Genomic DNA, 19,614 nt, shown 5'->3' on the forward strand with positions numbered 1-19,614 from the left:
CCCATCATGAGACCTAACCTTCCCACAAGGGTCACAAAACAGGAAAGGCTGGGACTAAGAACAACAATAACAACAAGAAAATAAACTTTATCTGAAACTAATCAGTTACTAATGATTTGAGGAAGATTATGTCAACTCCCCATATAAAAGAACTTCTTTCTTTATCAGAAAGGGTGAAGCACTACTCTGTCAAATAACAGATGTGACTTGCACACTGATCTGCATTTAAGGTACCTGTTCTTCAATTACTCTTCTCATGTTCCTCAGAGGGACAATGGGAAAGGATTCCCAGCATCACAGGAATATCTACTGAGGGTTCAGTTTATATACAGTCAGGGTGTTTCACTTTCCACAGGATAAAGTGCTTTGATGTGACCTTTCCTAATGAAGCTGTAAAGATCCACTCCCATACAGTCGCCTGAAAGGAGGCTATAGCAAGGTGGGAGTGAGTTTCTTCTCCCATCTAAGAACAGACAGGATGAGAGAAAACAGCCTCAAGTTGCACCAGGGGAGGTTAAGTTTGGATATAAGGAAAAACTTCTCTACTAAAAGGGTGTCAAGTACTAGAACAGGCTGCCAGGGAAGTGGCTGAGTCACCATTCCTGGAGGTCTTTTAAAAGCCATGTGGATGTGGCACTTAGGGACGTGGTTTAATGGTGGACTTGGCAGTGCTGGGTTAACAGTTGGATCCACTGATCTTAGAGGCCTTTTCCAACCTAAAGGATTCTATGGTCTATTCAGAGTATTTGATTATATTCAGATATATAGAAACAGCTGTCTGTAATGAAAGAAAAATATAGAATATTACACAAGATTTTTGTATTGCTTACTACAGAATTCCAATTTGCTGGCTGAATTTCAAGATCCTAGAATTTGGCTCTTGTTCCTTCTCCTTGATCAGGTATTAACATTACTCCTGATGCCAGCCTGACATCATTTCCAGTGTTTTTCATAAACATTCTCTCAGATCACACTACTCAGATCCATTTGTGCTGCAAGGCTGCAGACAGCTCCAGTTCAGAGAGAGCTTGCTGGAGGCATGAGCTGTGCAGCAGAAAGACATGCTGATTGCTGCTCTATGGAAAAATGAAAATGCCTCATGTCCACTCAGATTTGTTGGAAGCAGTTTGCTTCAAAATCTGTGATACAAAAATGCAGAGTTAATTACACATCTTCACAATTGATGCCCAGCTCCTTCTAAGAGCTGAATTTCTGCAGCTGGAGGCCAACACACCCTCTGTTACTGAGATTTTGATGAGAAGTGCCCTGAAGTTTTGCAAAAATATGGACACAGGAGGAATGACTCTCTGTATTGTCTGCAGGCATTCTCCTTGCATGAAATGAGGTGTAAAGGTTTTCACCAGACACACACACTTACCAAGAGTTATAGCAGGTTTTGATCTATCCCCTTCAGCACCCTCAGGCCTCATCCACTACAGCTGAGACACTCTAGCTAAACCCTCAGTGAAACCATTGCCATTGATGAAATTTCCTCTGACCAGGGAGGTCAGGGATATATTTTGGCCAAGAACCTTAATGAACCAACAGCACTAAGACAAACCTTTTCCAGCTATTCATCTGCATTCCTTAGGCATGAGGACATGAAGAAGGGGAAGCACTGAACTATGTAAAGCTGTGAAGGAAAGAGAGGCATTACACGCTACAAAGTTGTTCCCGTTAGCATCTCATTTATATTCTGGGATATAAACACAACTTCTCTCCCATATGTGATGAAGATTCCCATACATAATTTTTCAAGACCAATGCTGCATAAACCTACTTATAGCCCAGTCACCCCACAACATCTGAGAATTTTTAGTGGGTTACCTCTTTTTAGTATACTAACAATAAATGAATCAAAGTTAACATGTATTTCTCTGCTTCCTGTCCACTTCTTATATCTGCTTTTTTTACCTCAAAAAGGGATCTTTGATACTGCTTACAGACATGGTTCATGCATGTAGAAAGACTGAGAAATCTGGCTTCAATCACCAACTGGTGCTTGTAGACTATACTGGAATATGAATAAAGGTAATAAAGGACAGTCAATGAAAAAAAAAAAACATCTGAGGAGACCTAAGACTTGTTAACAAACAACCTGGCATGAACAATGAAGGTAGGTATGGAGAAAAAGTAGATGAGATAGGAGGGTACTGTGCCACCCAGATTCTTGCCAAAGCCAATAAGAGCAAGAGATGTGTTTAAATAGACAAGCCTGTCTCCAAGCTAAAATTCCCAAAAGAAACTAAGAGTTCATTTCTCTCTCTTATTCATGCATACTTTAGAAACCTCTGGAGACTGCTCTGCAAACTGGAACAATAAAACAAAATGTCAAGACAATAAATGGGACATTGATACTCTGCCTTCTGTTGGAGGAAGGCCTTTTCTGACTTGAGGGCAGTACCTTCTCTTCACTTCCCAACAGCAAAGCACTGCAGAGTAAATGTTGTCTTCAGGATGACCTCAACAAAGAGTGAAGCAGCACAGGAGTACTTGTCTGGATAAATAACCTTCAAAATTTTCTAGTTGAAATCCACCTTGCCACAGGTATATCTCACTATTCTTTTGTCATCTGTTCTATGATGTCATAACAGGTATGTTGTTAGAAACACTGATAAACAGCAGGAATCCATTTTATTTTTCAATAGTTTCGAGGAAATTAATTCCAGTTCCATTTCTGCTCCCAAACTCCAAGAAGCTCCATGCACACTGCAATATATCAGCAGTGAAACACTGAATGCTTTGTTCTCATTTGCAGCATAAGCACTTAATTTCTCCTGGTCAAGATCTACCTCTAGTATTGACTCTTACAATTTATCTACACATTTCACTTTGCTTGGAATTTTAATTTCTGGAAATAATGGGTTTTATGCCAAAGTGGTAAAGCAAGTGCCTTGTTAAACTACGGTAAAGCATCAGAGGCAGCTTTGTGGCCAGAAGACTTAAAGCCCCAGCTCTATCTTTGGCATATTTGGCAATTCAAGTCACGCAAGTAATTTTATTTTCTTCCACTTTGATTTCTTAACCTACAGAATGGAGATACTGGCTAAAATTATTCAAGAACATTACAATATCCACAGTGGTGTTCCTTGCTTTTATCCCATGTTTGAATGAAACCAAAACACGATGTTGCACAATAAGCCAGTTGTGCTGATATGTCCATTCTCCCATAAAAAGCAGTTGCTGGGTTTGTTTCTGTTTCATTTAGGTCTTTAGCCCACTCTGGCTCCTCAGGAAGTTCTCCTAGCATCAAATGAATTCCAGAAAGTGTTCAGCACAAGCAAAACAGCATATTTTAATCATGCTTCATTGAATCAAAACCTTTTAATTAGCTCTAGTAATGGCTCCATCCAGCTTTGCAAAGCACTTTGGAGAATTGCATTGAAAAGTGCTGTGTCAGAGCTAGGTATTATTACCAACACAAATATGAGCTAAAGATTTCAAAATACATATAGGCAACATCTTTATGCCTTCATTGACTTAAATGCTGCTTCAAGTCATACTATATTCTTCAAGGAAGAATTTCAAGTCATTTAACAATTAGTAACCTTGCAACACCTTTGAAAAATAAATAGTGAAAATTAGGCACTCACACAAATTGCTTCATCTGGAATACAGCTGTTTCTGGAGCAAAACATAATACTCATTTAACAGTGCAAAGCTACAGAAGTATAGAGGGCACAAGGACAAAATATTGTTGTATCCATTTAGAGCAAGAGGGGAAGTTTGTGGAGGCTAAAGTACAGTAACCAAAATAAAATAAAAGTACTTAAATAGCACCCTATTCTTGATGCCAAACTGGTCAGAAAGAACTCACATTTCCAAATTTGGTAATCTTCCAAGGAAGAGTCAAAAGCAACAAATAATTGTAGGGGTTGGTAAGGGTAGAAGGGAGGGTTTTCCTGGTTTGATTTAGTGGCTAACTTAATCTGTACTGTTTGTGATTGTTTAACAGTGTTGGTGGGCTGGTCTTGTGTTATCTTTAGATGACACTTCAATATTGCAGGGCAATCATTATTACATTTTGGTGAGCTCAGGGTGCCTTGAACAATTGCTTAGATCCAAGAGATGTAATAACTCCTCAGGCAGACAGGCACAAGTGTTAAGCCAGCACCTGATGCAGATCTCATTTGAAAACCATGATGTCCAAGAGGACTATGCCCTCAGCTCCTTGCTGGACCATTCTCTGATTAGGGGACAGGTGCCATGAACTGAATCACAGAACCAAGCGGGCTCTTGGGAGGTCTCCTGCCCACAGACTGAGCCTTTCCCAGTCTGTGTAGCCTAGTTTAGTCAGAATGTTTTAGAGGACTTTGCAAAAACCAGTCTCGTATCACACACTTTGATTTGCCAAAGCCACAGTCCTATTCAAAGGCAGATTCCACTCTGCTTCCAAGCCTGCTGGAAAATGTCATCCTGCTTCTTCAAGCAAGGGTAACACACTATCATGCTGGGATATTTTCACCCTTTTACATTAAGTGGAATAGGAAATACTCTGATAAGCAGGGGAGCAGGGTACAGGCTATTTTCCTTCATTGGTCTTTCAAAAACATTGCAGAAAAGACTGACATTCAGTCTTAGAGTAAGGAAGGGCACTGTGGGTGGGCGTGGCAAATTCCAGCCAGGAGCATGATCCTCACTTTGCAGTGAGCCCCCAGAAGCAGTTTTCTAAACAAATGGAGCAGAAATCCAGTGTATTAAAGGCATTGATTTCCTTACAACTACATTCCCAGTTGGAACAAACTGGGCATCACTCAGCCTTACAGAAAGATATAGAATCTGATCACCTTAAGTATCAGCTAGAAGAAGGGGAAAACAGATGCTTGTCCCTGCTTTTCGATTCCCTTGCTGTTGCTACTAAGCATAGTAGAGAAAACAATCAATGGATCAGGTTTCCAATGGGAAACAAAACCACTGGAAAGGCCTAAGTCCACTTTCACCTTGCTGGGAGTTTTTATCATTGCTTCATGATCCTCTTCTAAGAAACACAGCATCATGCTCTTTGTGTGCACTTAAATACTTGAATTACCTCAGCAAAATGCAATGTAGTTCAATGTTTAGACTTACATTGCCCTTATTGTGAACAACATCCTTTGCAAAATAAAAAAAAAAAATAAAAAAAAAAAAAAAAAAAAAAAAAAAAAAAAAAAAAAAAAAAAAAGACACATTTTCATGATTTCTTTTTCTGGCTTAAAAAAAAAACAGCCACATGGGGTTTCAGTCCCAAATATGCAATTGGCATTTGGCCCACTGTAAAGACATGCCCAAACTGCCTGAGGATGGAGCAGCTGTGGGGCCAGGGATAGGTCACAAACTGCCTAAACCAAGGAGACTTTGCAGGAGGGACTCCCTTAGGACACAGAAGAGTGCTGAGGAAAACAAGTAGCCAATATACTAAATCACCTCCATTCAGTCTCATGGTACACAAGTTGAAAGCATTTCCTGTCCCTTTAATGTTCCTTCTTCCTCCATCTGAGCCAAAAATTGCCAGCCAGCCTGGTCTCCTGATGAAACTATCTCCCACTATCAGTTTACAAGGAAAGGAGAGTTTCCAGAGTAGCAACAAATCTAGTATGATAGTGAAAGAAACTTTTGGTAAATACAGTAAAGTGCTGTCATGAAAGATCAGGAAACCCAGCTTGTGATCCAAGCTCTGGAAATGTCTACATGAATGTACAAAAAGACCAGAAGGAATACTGGGAGAGGAAAAGAGAGCAGGTCACTTCTCCAGCCTGCATCCCCTCCACAAGAGAGGATACAGGAGAAAAACACAGCTGTGGTACCAAACATCTGTAAAAAGACACAGGGAAACTAAAGCACAGCTAAGGATGTAAACAAATCTCCTGTTACCTGCTTATTATCCCCCTTTTGTATTTTATGTTTGTAGCTTAAAAATATTCGACTCAAATGCAATCTATTTACACAAAAGTGAAATTTGAAAAAGTTGCAGCAGTTTGCTTCAGGGGACTCAAGTCAACTCAGACAGCACATATAAAAAACTAGCAGAGTCTCTACAGAATCCAAAGGACTGAGAAAGAAATAAGGTAATTTGAAAAGTTTTTTTTCAAAGAAAGTGATATCCAAAACCCAATTTAACCTGAACCTGAAAACTTTAGAGCTCAGTAAATGTGCAAGAGAGACCTATACACCATTTCCTATTAGGTGGCTGCCAAACAGATTTGTTACACATTTAATAAAGCAGTAAAATAAGGTATTTATGTACCATGTTTAACTGTAAGCATATTGGTAGCATTTTGTTGAAATTAAAGTGTAACCTGATAGATGCTACAGTTCCTGGACAATGGGAAATACGAGGAGAAAAAGAAAAGTCAGAAATCCTGCTGCATCACAAAAAAATAGCATCTTGAACAGCACTGCTTTAACAGGGCTATAAAACCTGGATGCTTTGAGCCTCTCACAAGAGTGCCTGGCTGGCAGATGGTGCGTACTCACATGCCTCAGAGAGTCCAGCTACTCGGAGGGAATAGTCTTGAACACCCTTTGCTGGGTCACACATCATTGCTATTCCTTCCTTTAGGGCTTCAACTCATACTTGGCAAGAGAGCTGAGCTGCAGCTCCTTCCAACGTCAACACCTTTTCTTTGCTCAGCCTGAGGTGTCAGTGCAGAACAAACACAAGTTTCAGCCTTCCCAGGTTCAGAGCTCCCCGAGCCATGGGCACTGCTCAGGCTCACTGAAACTCTACAGGAGAATTGTCACCACACTTCAAGAGGGCAATTTCAGCCCATCACAACTTTTCCAGGTTACAAAAGAAATGCAGCAAACTGCAAAGGTACATGTCATAAACCAGATAAATACAAACATCTCATTGCTTTTGTTTCTTTAATGTGCAGATCTCAGGAGTATGTGGGGAGATATCAGTTATTGCTTTACAAATGCACAGGAAAACTGAGGTTCCAGGTAATGGAATGACTTAGAGGACCTCTGAATGAGTGAGCAAAAAAGTAGCAACTGGACAAGAGACATTTGAGAAGAGATTTGCTAGGTAGTAACTCTTTACCCAGATTTCTTTCTTTCCACAGACATTGTACTTAGTTGTTATGAAAAATAAATTATTTTCTTTTGGAGAAAGATCAACATGCTCTTCCTCATGGTTGATTATTCCCAGAGAGGTTAAAAATCAAAGGGAGAAAAGTACAGAAACACCAATATTACAGAGCAAACCTGTGTTCTTCCAAGTGTGAGAACAGAAGCAAAGCAGGTATTTTAGTGTGGCTTTGCTTTGTTTTTCCAAAATTTTTGGGCCAAATTGTTTTAAGAGGTATTTTTCTGCTTCAACAGAGGTATATACAGACATGTAGAAGTATCTTTAACACAAGGTAAATACTGAAACAGTAAGTTGCTGCCTTTTGCCTGCACATTCCTAATGCGAAGGCCCTGAGTTCCCTCTAAGAGGAACATGTGGATGTTTTATTGTTAAACAATTAGGCCAAAGCCACACTGGGGATTTTTGTATTTGGTTCAAACTGACTTTAATGGAAAACGAGCCTCTAATTATCATAAGTGACTTAGAAAATCTCAGCAGGGTTGTATAAAAAGCCAGAGCATATTTTTGTTCTATTTGAATCTAACCTAGTCAAGGCTTTATAGAGAGCTGAGGACTTACTAATAAAGATCAGAAACTGTGAAGGTAGTAGGGGTCTTTATGTCTTCCACTCCCTGGTCAAAATGAAGTTTAGCAAAAAATGAAATACCTGCTGTGATAACTTTTGTGTCAAAGCAAATCTGTTTCCATCCCTTAAAACCAGCTAATTTAATCCACATACAGAAAGCACTATTCAAAATATTTATGAAAATAAATGGGTAAATTAATATCTTTTGAATAGCCATGATAACTATACATAAGATGTAAACCTGAGCTGCACACTGATGTACCAGAAAGTATCTTTGCCTCTTGGCACAGGTTTATAATGTGGGGGAGGACAGGGATAGCAGACACAAAATAACTGCCTCCTTGTAACCAAAAATAATGGTTATGACTACAGCTCAAAAATCAGACATAAGTAGAGACAGAAGAAATCACCCTTTTCAAGAAAAAAAAAAAAGTATTAGCATCATATCTCTATATATACACCTTAGTCCATTATAAATATTTGAGATTACACAGACAAGAAACAGGGTATTAAAAGCCTGTAATTTCCTGATAGTTTTACCACCTGATCATACACCTTTTGAAGAAAAGTAAACTTCACTTAGAATCACATTTTACATTGTGGGGACAGGTGACAGCCATTTGAAGCACTGAAGGGCAGCAGCAATATTGTCATCTCAAAAGCACTACTCTGGGTACTTGTACTTCAATACAAAAGGAAGTGTTTTGCCTCACAATATATTTCTGATTTTCCTAAGATTTAAACTGAAAATGAAAAAAAAAAAGGGTTCATCTGTTCCCAGAATTACCTTCCCAATCCTTCTCATCTGCACTGATGTTTCCCTCATCTACCAAAGTCAGATGCAGCTTTTTATTCATTTGTTCACAGCTTTTAAAATCACTAATGAAACATGCTACTCTGTTGCTCATCATCTTTCTGCTACTATCTGAATTCAGCTCCTGCTTTTTATTGTCAGTTGCCCTACTCCTAAAAAAACACTAATCTTAGTTTGATTCAGAGGCCCTCATCATTCAGGTTTTTTAAATCCACATGATAAAGCCTAGAGATGAAATTAACCTTTTTCCATTAGACCCAGTATAGGAATACTCCATTCAGTTTGTAGAAGTTATGGAGGTAAGTGTTCATTGTGTATTGAAAACAAAAACTTTATATATATATATAAATTCTCATTTATGTCAATGAATCCTGGATCAAAACATCTCTCACTGACTATCCAATATTTTGGGTTATCCTAAGTCTCCACAAAAAAAAAGTTAACATGTACTTGCCCCTTACTCTCTGCCTAACTAGGAGGTGAAATTTAATTTTAAAAAAGTAGATTCGGAAACAATTTGAAAAGTTGCAGCCAGAACTACAGTGCCGGGTGAGGAAGAGGTGAGCAGACACTGCTGGGATAATTCATGGGGCCCAAAGCAGCTGTTCTGTGTGGTCTCCACCCCAGCTGACCTTCCCACTAGATGTTTGCCTGGGCTGGACAGGCAGATGGGCCTGCCAACCTGTCCTGCTGCAAAGCACATGGGAAAGGGAAAAGGAAGTTTTTAGTCCAAAACAAAGCACTTGGCTATGCAGGGCTGGATTCCTGCTGGTTTAGCCATTATCCATAGGCTCATAAATATGCATTACATATTTGAATTTATCACATGAATATGCCACCTACCTTAATTGTCATGCTTCCAGAGCACACCTCCAAGTCCGGTGGCTCAGCTACAGGTGAATAAGCAGACAGTGTATTTGTTTCAACTTTATCTTCCAGTTATTCTCTCTGGAGCATGTGCCTGTCACTGCAAACTCCATGGTTCTCTCACTGCTTTGTTTGGGAGACAGAGCCTTAGCTGAACTTTCACCAACTTCTCTGTTGCTTTCTCCAGCTCACAGAGAACTGTCTCACAGGGAGACAACTCAATGGCAAACAATACCAGAATTAAAGCTGAAATCACAATTAAATCTTATGTGATGCTCTTTAACAGCACAAAGCAGTCTGATACCTCTCTTGGCATTCCACTAAATACAAATGTCAATATCAGAACAGACAAACAAAGGAATATGTCACCAGCAGGGTCAAGTAGCTGCTATCATGGATTGTCTGTGACAGACAAGAAGCCTCGATGCTCACAAGTGGATGAAGAATTTGTCACCATTTATCCCCTTTCTAGGGCCTAACAAATTCCAAGCCACAGTGGAACTGGCATCCACAAAATGTAGGTCTCACATCCATCTACAGCTTGAAAGCAGCAGCACAAGCAGAGATTATGGCACACACAGAGTTCATTACAGCTCAGATGCTGGGCTTGGAGTGCTTTCAGAGATAAGCTAAGGGCTAAATGGAGAAAAAAGAAAAGCAGAACACTGAGGAAGAGAAAAGACAAGATTTCCCTGGGAGTTAACAGACAACCTTTCCCAAAGCACAAAGATTTAGATGAAGTCTTACTTACAGGTAAAATGGCAAGAGTCTGAGAGCCCTTGCCTCTCCTGAATTTATTTTTTCTAGAGAGTTACCTGTGTTATCCAAGTTTTGCAGCCACAGGAAAAGCAGAGCAGGCAAAAGAAGATTATCCCCAGCTTACCTTGGCACTAGATGAGAAGGTAGCTCTGCCACTTGGCAACATCCCCCTTCACTTCCCAGGCCCGAGGACACCTCTGGAGAGAAAGAGCAGCTCCTCTGCCAGCTGCTCTACAACTACAGCAGAAAGAGTAGTGCTGCTTCAGAGGCTAATAAACACTGGGCCAAGCAGCAGGAAACAGCTCTGCACCAATCCCTAGCACTGGGAAGGGAAGAGCTGAAGTTCAGCACCTGTGAAAGCACGGAGGGAGGCTTGCAAGATACCCTGAGGTTGAGTAATAACAAAACCAGGCAATCAGGGCTGTGCCATTAAAACTTGCAAGTATCCCTGAGTGTCCCAAGGGCTTTCAAACAAGACAGGTGACAAGAAGGAGACAGCATGAGCTCCCTGTGCTTGTCCTTGTTTTCCCCTTTAATACAATTAAATAATTCCAGATATTTACTCATTTCCACAGGAGAAATATTGATGGATACCTCCATAAAACATCAGAAATGCACACACTAACCTAAAGCTGCATGAATTGTATTGATGGGAACCAAATGCTGTGTTAATGGTTTTGGAGATTGTTAAGTAAGTAATCTTTACAAACAGCTTTCAGGGAGGTGCAGATGATTTTACACCTCTTCTTTATGATCCCTTTTTTCCTTTCCTATCCTGATCTCAACTTTCATTCAAGTCAGTCATTTCTTATGCAGTTTGAGTGGCACAGGTGGTGTTCTGCTCAAAGATTAAGTTAACAATATAGCAGGGATGTAGCAGGCAGTAAAAGCACAAGCTGTGATATGGAACTGCAGCCTGATTTGCAACTTCTTAGTGGAAATAATCAGAGCTTGCTGATTATTTGGTAAGTTTTTGCACTTTACTCATTTGCCATATCTTCAAAACAATATTTCTGGCTCACAAAGCTCATTTGAATAACACTGGATAATAGGATTTTGTGAGCCTAGAACCAGGATTAAGATATGAGGCAAGCTGGAAACTTCAGTCATTACAATCCTGTAGCCTAAATGAGAAGCACTTTCACACACAGTGAGTCAGTCAATATGTCCTATTTCTGTTTGTGCCCACATAGAAAGAAACATGATTCTAGGCCCTTTCCCATGACTTTAAGTGACAGGAGTTTTCACCAGGACAAAGGATCAAAATCATTAGAACTCCTCATTAATTTCACCCCATATTGCAAAAACTATTTGTACTCCCTCAAGTTGAAAGGAAAAATGTCAAGAGACAGATTCATCTCCTAACTTGAAGGACTTCCCAGAACAATGAGCAGAGTCAGTGTCTGAAACATCTGCTCTTTGCTGAAGAAGGGTTGCAAGATCTTCCAGGCCAGCCCTCCCAAAATCTTTGGTCTCTGCCCTAACAGTTGGAACAGCAGGATGAGCAGAGTGCTCTGCACAGTGCTGGTCAGTTAACACTTGTCCCCTGTGATTGTGACTGGGTGTCCCATGAAGACTACTAATCTTTTTACTAAGGGGAAAAAATGCAAACCAGTAAGTCAATGTGACAACCTCATCAAAATGATAAAATGAATTATGGCTTTAAAACTTTATGCAGTGACTGTTTTTAATAACATGGGAGTTAGAGAATAATGTTAAAAGTTTCAACTCAAAGACTTGGTTTCCTGTGCTGGCACCAGTCTTAACACTAAATGTTAATGCATTAAGCATTCTTACATCTTCATTTTAAGGAGCAATTAGGAGACAGATATACTCACACTGGAATAACATCCCATTCCTTTGTGTGTGAACACACACAGGGTGCACTTCTGACAGAAACCCACTGTGCTTTCCCTGAGTCCTTAAGGACTACTCCATTTGCACAAGTTCACTGAATTCTCAACTGCACTGCAGCAGCTGACAGCTTTTCAGCCTACAGACACAGCTCCACCAAACGTATCTTCAAAGAAGGGGTGAAGGTGGCATTAAAAGTGAACACCAACTCTTGTCCTGCGTTCCTCAAGCTACTGAGCACATCTCTAAGGTCAGAAGCTCACAGCAGAATGTAGCAAAAGCACTGGCTGTAGGAATTAGACCATTCATTTCCCTGAACAGCTTAATTATCTGAGAATACATTCCAAGTTACATTACTCTAAACCATGTACATTACTCTAAATCCATGTTCACTGTGGATTAAGCTAAGGCAGGCCAGACTCAGCTGGCTAAGAGCACAAAGCTCCAGACCTCAACTGATGAGTAAGAGCTCTCACTGTAACTCACTGCAGTCACCTCTATCCCAGAATAGTCTCCAGTTCTCTGCAACTAAACTATCTTAACTGCAAACTGTGATTATCAGCAACAGCCCCAAACAGGAAAACACAATCCACACACAAGAGGGTGGGCTGCCAAGAAGTATTAATGTAGTAGCTGATCCCTATCCCTACAGTTTGTAGTAGTGTTGACTTCAGAAAGTTCAACTGCTAATGGAGAACACATCTTTTAGGCTCAGTCCTCAGTGAATAAAAAGTTTCTAGCAAAATCTGACAGCTGCTCAAAGCCTACAAGAATGAGAAGTGGATTTAAATTTGAAACTCCATAAGCAAGCATCCCCATTGCTCAAATCACTCTTAAAATCTTCTGCACAATGAAACAACAAGGACCAGGAAAAGGGTAGCTACAGAGAGAGGGGAATCTCCACCATGGCCCCTCTCTAGCAGGGCAGAGCTCTACAGTAGCATAGGAGACCAGGATTTATGGAATCTGCATAGGACCTCATAAGTGGGCAGGACTTCTCCTCCATGACATTTAACTTGACACAGGATGAGGCATTTCTACATGAAAAAAAAAAAAAATCAGGAAAAGATTTTGCAGTCGAATAAGGGATAAAAATAATTAGTACTAACTCTCAGATGATGTATGTACACCCAAAAAAACATCCAAAACTCTTCCCAAAAGGGGGAATTTCAGGTCTTCTAGGGTGTGACTCTCCAAGGCTTGGCAAAGCCACTTATAACCTCACCAAAGTTCAATTTGACTAAGAATGTTTACAAGCACAAAAACTAGGCCAAATTGAGAATGTAAATATTTGGATTTAGTTCCCCAAACTTGTCTCTGTCTGCACTGCCAACTAAATCCCAACTACAGAAAAAATCTGAAAAGCTACAGTTGCACACACTTTACAGCACACAGACAAAACTAACACACATGGCACTCAGCAACTGGAAAAAAAAAAGAATTTAAAAAAAAAAAAAAAAAAAAAAAAAAAGGAAAACTCCCAAATTCATAATCTAAACTAAACTTATTCTAAACAAGACATCAATGAAGTTTGGACCAAAAATCAACTCTGCTATCATTTCAGACATTTTGAAAGTCTGATCAGTCCAGATGTTGGTCCTCTGCCCTGCAGGAACCTCGGTTATATTAAACATAGCTAGATTACTCAAGACCTCATAGACAACATGTTTGTGGCACACAGTGGTAACTTTGACCTAAACCACATTCTCTTAAACCAGGACTTCCATTTTTCAGGAAGATGAATTGAGGAAAGACTTCTCTGGAATCACAGTAATTTATTTGGCAACCTCAGTCCCATATTCAGAAGTGATTTAGGAGCCCAGATCACCTGGAGTTCTCAACACACATGATCTTTTTTTCTCTATTTTTACCCCTGTTCTTTTAGAAATAGATAAGAATGGCAACCATGGATTCATGTAGGGGACTTTTGACTTCCCAAAAACACAGATCCCAAGGGATACACCATATTCTCAGCTGCCAGGTCCCAGCCCCTCTTCAAAAGTGTCAAGTGCCTTTCAGTCCTCCATCTCCATTGCAGATACTCACTGGAGGAAATGAGAGAGGTGAGGGTGTCATTAAGACCAGCATTTTTGTTGCCGTATGATAAGAATTTGGGCATCCTTACTTCTACTACAGTAGACTAACAAAAAAATCCATCCTTTCCCTCTTCAGTTAAGCAGGAAAAGCACGAATCTGGTTCTTTTGCTTTACTCAGCTGTGGGAAACTTGGGTTTACTTTCCAGTTAAAAGCAGGCTCTTCAGTGTACTTCACAGTGACCTCTTCACAAGGGGCTTGTATAATTTCTTTAAATGCCCCTACACTAAAAATAGTCCTGCTTCCTAAACATGAGTGTTTGGCAGTTCCAGGCATTCTGAGATCCGCATACCACTTTAATTTTTTTTTTAACTGGTAACATTTATTTAACCAGCAATTAAAAAAAGGAGGCCCAGCCACCCCAATGATTCTTCCCAGAGGGTCTTAGATGTTTATGAAACACAATGAAAACAATGAAGTGGACAAAATCATGCTATTCCATCAAGTCCTTGGCAAGACTTCCCAACCAAGAATAAATTGGCATGGTATGTTACAGTCAACAGATTACACAATGGTTTACAGGGTCACAAATAATAAGGGGTCACACACTCCTCAAAGAGCTGCAGTGTACATGAAGGCATTTGCTTAAAGGGAAAGAGCAATGCTTGATCCTGAGCTTCTTGGAGCACATTCTGGCAGCCACAGCACAAACATGCTGCAGGGGTAGGAGAGGACAGAAGGCACCTCTCCCCCTGAGCCAGGAAGGGCAGTGACTACGCAGCACAAGCTGGCAGGGGGAGTTTAGCACCCTGAAGGGAGCAGCAGAAAGCCAGGCCAGGGCAGGGCTCTTATTTCTGCACACAAGAGGAGAACACATGCTACATCCTTCTAGGAACAGGACAGTCTTCCATGCCCCAGTGAAGCCCAGCACCACCATCCCTGTCAACCTTTCCCAAAAGCCCCTTTCCTTACTCCATACTCTTGAGGAAACTGGTTCTACCTCAGAAGCAAGATATCAGTTCCATGTCAGTCCTGTCACTCTTAACAGTGCACAGACTGTAGCTAATTTAAAAAGATGCTTGACTACACTCCAGAGTAACTCGATAAAGTCATCACCATTGCTATAAATGTGTTGCAGTTTTATTTTAAATAACTAATCTTAAAGAAAGAGGGAAATGAATGGTCAGACCCATAAATCTTACTCTTACATGTCAACGTGGTTACTGTGTCACCTGCATAACCTGATCAACACAATGAAAGTTAAATTTTGGTGCTCTTAAAACATAAATTATTTCCTCAAACCTCACCTTAAATGCATGATACTCCTACTTTTGCCCTGTTAACTTACCCTTCCATTATATGGAAATTTTCATCCACCAACTATAAATTAATCATGTATAAACAAAACATTCTTAAGTCTTAAAGACAAATCAACCTCACTTCAATTCATCCTATCATCAAAAACCAGACTACAACTAACAGTTTCATCCTTCATCTTCCACGGGTTTGGACCACTCCAATTTTATTGGATTATTTAATATATGCCTGAAGTTAAGCCTGACTAGCCACCATAAAAATGAAAGAACCCCTACTCCCCAAGTCAGTGCAGGGTGTAGAAAACGCTACTACTGACATACTCCATGCAGTAATACTATGCACCCGGCTTCATTCAGCTTGACTACTAAATTCAAAGTACATTTGAGTGATAAAATTGGAGTAAACACAAGAAGGCTCTCTCGTATGTAACCGCTACTCTTTGATTGCAGTGACCTTAGTAACGCAAACGTTTGGTACCAAGCCAAGAGCAGGACATCTGATTTTCCCACCAAGTGAACTGCGGCAGAACTCCCTTAGCTCTTCAGCCAAATCCGTCCTGGGATCCTAAAGTCTTCCGCCGGAGTCCAGGTGGCTCCTCTATATTTTTCAGCACGCACGCAAACACCGAAGCCGGCTGGACCGAGGATGAGAGTGGGCATAGTGCCGCAGGGTCCCCGTCTCCCCCAGCTCAGAGCCCCACGCTCGGCGCGTTGGCTACCCAGCCGGACTGGAGTTAGCCCGGTCCGGCCGAAGTGGTCCCGCGGGCTCTGTCCCTCCGCGGTGTCTCTGCCCTCGCCACCCATGCAAAAAGCAGCGTCCCGCGCGGCACGGCGATGGCACCAGCGCGGGAGCACCGAGTCCCCGTTCCGCCCGTGCGCAAGGACCCCCGCCCATCTGCGCTCCCCCGGGGCAGGGCAGGGAAGGCTCCCGCCAGGATCGCGGGGCTGGCCCGCACCGGCACGGCCTCCGGCGGCCCCGCTGCCGCGGGGGCTCCGCGGTCTGGGGAGCCGCAGCTCCCGGCGAGCCCCCGCCGCCGCCGCGCATCCCCGCCCCCCCCCCCCCCCCCCCCCGCTCGCGGGAGGCTCTCGGCACGCAGGGACGGCCACCCGGAGCACGAGCAATCGTTTCTCCCCCTAGTCCCGCTCCCCTGCCCGGATTCCCGGAGGCGACCACCTCCCGGCAGCGCGCCTCCCCGGCCCTTACCCAGGTGCGCAGGGATGCGCTCCCTCCGCCGGCCGCCTGCAGCCCCCGTCCCGCAGCCCGGGCGATAGTAGCTTTTTTGGAGAAGCTGGGAAGAGGGAAAGAAAAGGGGGAGGGAAGGGGGTGGGAAGGGACTGAGATCGAGGGAGAGAGAAGTATGCAAAGGCAGGAAGTGGAGACGGCCACGACCAGTGCGGGAGATTAATGGGAACCAGTCACCCGGCAGCCAACAAAGAAACCTGCTCCCCCAGCGCAGCGCAGCCCGGCCCGGGCTGCAGCCCCGGGCTGCCGAGCCGCCGCTCCCGCCGGCAGCACTCGCCCCGACCCCGGCCCCTGCCCCGCGGAGGGGTGGGGACCGCCTCCCCCAGCCCCAAACCCGGGTCCCGGACAGGCGTGAGGGAGGGGACCAAGACAGGCAGGGCCAGCTGGTCCGCGGGGAGATGCGATGGGCACAGGAGGAGGAGAGGATCGAGCCCCCCGACTGAGAGCCTTCCTCCTCGCTCTAGCCCGGAGGGGCGATACCACTTGGTTTTTATTTAAAACACTCCGAGCGCTGGGCTCCTCTCGGGGCAGAGCCGCTTGCGGGGCAGAGCGGAAGGGAGGAGGAGTGCGGGAGGCGCGCTTCCTGCGCCAGGCGCGGGGCAGATGGCTCCCATGAGGGAGCTGCGAACCAAGGAGCGCCCGGGCCTTTCCGAGCTCCGCGGGGTCGTTTTCCACTAACAGCACCTGTGGAGTACGAGGGAGGCAGCGGCGTGCCTCTGAACTTCGTGCCGGGTACCTTGGGTTGGGATGCAGCCTCCCGGGAGCAGCTCCTGGCAGCAATGTGGAATGCTCAGCTGCCTGGGCAGCGCAGCGCGAGTGTCTCACTCGCTGGCACGGCTCAGCCAGGGCTCCCAGGGCATCGCGCGTACCTGGGGTAAAGAAAGTCCCTGCATGTAACACTGTCTGTGCAGGCCACCAACCGCATTGTGCGGGCCAGCTCCCTGGCACACCGGCTTCTGGTGGTTTGGCAGATGAGAAATGCACCCAAAACGTTTGATATAAAATAATACAGGATAATACAGGAAGAGGCAGGATGCTAGCTCTCAGCAGGACCATGAGTATTGCAAAATACAGAGACTGCTCCTAGATCTTGAAGTGTTATGTGGGCATTGATAAAACAAGTCACTTCACAATCGATTAATCAAATTATTCTAGGTACAGAAGAAAAATAAAGAGCAGCATGTATTCTGCATTTGAAATACAAATTCCAGCACTACACATTTCTGGAACTTTTAAGCACTTAGTGACTTTCTTTCTTTTGACTGAAATGGAAGCAAAATAGTGTTCAGTATCAGGCAAATGCTTACGAGCTTTCCTACTCAAGGATACTTCCCTGAGCCCAGAACCAAGTGCTCAGGATAAACTATTTCTGGCTTTTGCCACCTTACCAGTAAAATGAAATTCATTGTGCTCAGGATAAACTATTCCTGGCTTTTGTCACCTCACCAGCTAAATGAAATACATTGTCTTTAGATATTCTGATCTGTCATCCCACACAAAGAGGAATCTGGTGGAAATGCCCAGCATTTCACAAACCTCCATTATATTTCAAAAGAATGAATGTACAGGAAATAAGAGTAACTCTCATCTGGATTCTGATGTGAATGTGTGTTTCAAAGCAAAAGCTATTTCAGCTGTCAGCCTTCTTGGGACAGATGTATTTACTCAGCTGCAAAAAGAGTACTGTGTCACCAAACATCAAAAAATGGTGGGAATTTAAATTTCAACACAACAGGAATAATTTACCTCCTGAAGAACAAGCTACTGCTACAAGTACCTGGCAGGAATAAAAAATGAACACAATTTTCTCCCCGTGTTACGAAAACGACATAGGAGGGCCTTTCCAAGTCTATTTCACAAGAGCAGCAACATAACAAACCCACTCCCCTTTCCATTGCTAACAAAGCATGATGCAAAGATGTTCAACTTCCAATTATGCAGGAAGCAGTCTGTTCTGGCTGCTTCTCCACCATATCAAACACACTAACATTGCTTTTATCAAATATTATTTTTCTCCCCCCTTTATGTCATATTCAGTTCCCCAGATCTCAAGCACTCCAGCAATTTGCCTAAATTTTCTTTGGTGTACAGGAGACCAAACTGGATTTGAACACTGAATGGGGGCTTTCAATGTCTTAATGAGCAAGCAGCCTGTGAAGGGCTTGTTTATTGCAGGGGCTGGCTGCTGCTCTGCTTAAGCAACTCGGGGATGACAACAAAATGTAAACTAGGAGAGGATTCTTTTTCTTGCTTGTCAAAGAGATTACAGCTAGCAAAGCTCTCAATAAGAGTGAAGGACTTGAAGGATCAGGGTCTCCATGTTATCCTTGGCCACAGGGGACTTAAAGAAAGTTTTAATGCTTATTTTTCCTTAGTACTGTCACCTCGGTGCACACGAGGTTAGCGAAGGCTCGAAGGAGCTCTACTCCCACGTAGCCACAGCCGCTTCCCAAGCCGCTCCGGTAACTCCGAGCGGTGACCGCAGCCTGGCGCTGCTCTCCTGAGACAGACCCAGCTCCCACGGAGAGAACCGGCTTGTTCGGCGAGTGCTGCTCGCAGGGGCCCAAGCGCTGCGCGGGTTCTCTCACCGCCCCAGCGAACGGGCTGCCCTTGGGGGAGCGGATGCCGCGGGCGTGCAGCTCTGCCCGGTGACCCACAGCCGCGGCTCTCGGCCGGCCATCGCCCCCTACCGGCACTGGGAGCTCGTACCGCGAAACGGTAACCAAAAAGCAGCGGGGAGCACCGCTTCCCCCCAGAGACCACGGGGCACGGCGGGGCTCGCACCTCCGGCTTTTGCGGGCTCTTCCCCGTTGTCGCACGGCGGCGACATCCGGGAAGCAGCATACGGGGGCACCTCACTGACCCTTTCCGGGAAAGCCTGTCCGGACGCGCCTGTCCTGCGTTACCGCAGAGCAGGGCGCGGGCGTAAGGGACAAACAAAGTCCCCCGAGCCCTCCGCGGGGCCGCATTCCGGTGGGAATCGCCCCGGCGGCCCCGGCCGGGCCGGGCCGGGCCGAGCCGAGCTGAGCTGAGGGCGGGGCCGGGGCGGTGGCGCCCCCCAGCGGGGCGGGGCGGCGGCGCGTGCGCAGCGC

General features: G+C 43.9%; 2 protein-coding genes across 3 annotated transcripts in view; both read right to left on the bottom strand.

Annotated features, from left to right (window-relative positions):
- DENND2B (DENN domain containing 2B) overlaps positions 1–16,562 on the bottom strand; it is a 151,886-nt gene extending 135,324 nt beyond the window's left edge. For both annotated transcript variants that reach the window (XM_053979517.1, XM_053979515.1), the window contains exon 1: positions 16,484–16,562. The gene's annotated coding sequence lies outside the window, so the exon portion shown is untranslated. The remainder of the gene's footprint in view (positions 1–16,483) is intronic.
- Positions 16,563–16,681: 119 nt separating this feature from the next.
- On the bottom strand, positions 16,682–19,523 carry LOC128809009 (POLG alternative reading frame-like). Its single transcript, XM_053980701.1, has 2 exons — positions 19,307–19,523; positions 16,682–17,391 (listed from the first exon to the last, which is right to left on the bottom strand). The coding sequence occupies exons 1-2, from the start codon at positions 19,350–19,352 to the stop codon at positions 16,682–16,684; spliced, it is 756 nt and encodes a 251-aa protein (XP_053836676.1). The 5' UTR covers positions 19,353–19,523.
- Between the last annotated feature and the right edge of the window lie 91 nt (positions 19,524–19,614).

This window comes from Vidua macroura, chromosome 6, assembly GCF_024509145.1.
Source record: "Vidua macroura isolate BioBank_ID:100142 chromosome 6, ASM2450914v1, whole genome shotgun sequence".
Taxonomy (NCBI): Eukaryota; Metazoa; Chordata; class Aves; order Passeriformes; family Viduidae; genus Vidua; species Vidua macroura.

What these genes read in the sequence shown, in the direction of transcription:
- LOC128809009 (XM_053980701.1), bottom strand. Translation starts at nt 19,352, where the DNA reads ATGTCGCCGCCGTGCGACAACGGGGAAGAGCCCGCAAAAGCCGGAG. An exon ending in AGAGCCCGCAAAAGCCGGAG is followed by an intron (nt 17,392 to 19,306) that starts GTGCGAGCCCCG and finishes TCTTTACCCCAG; the next exon opens with GTACGCGCGATGCCCTGGGA.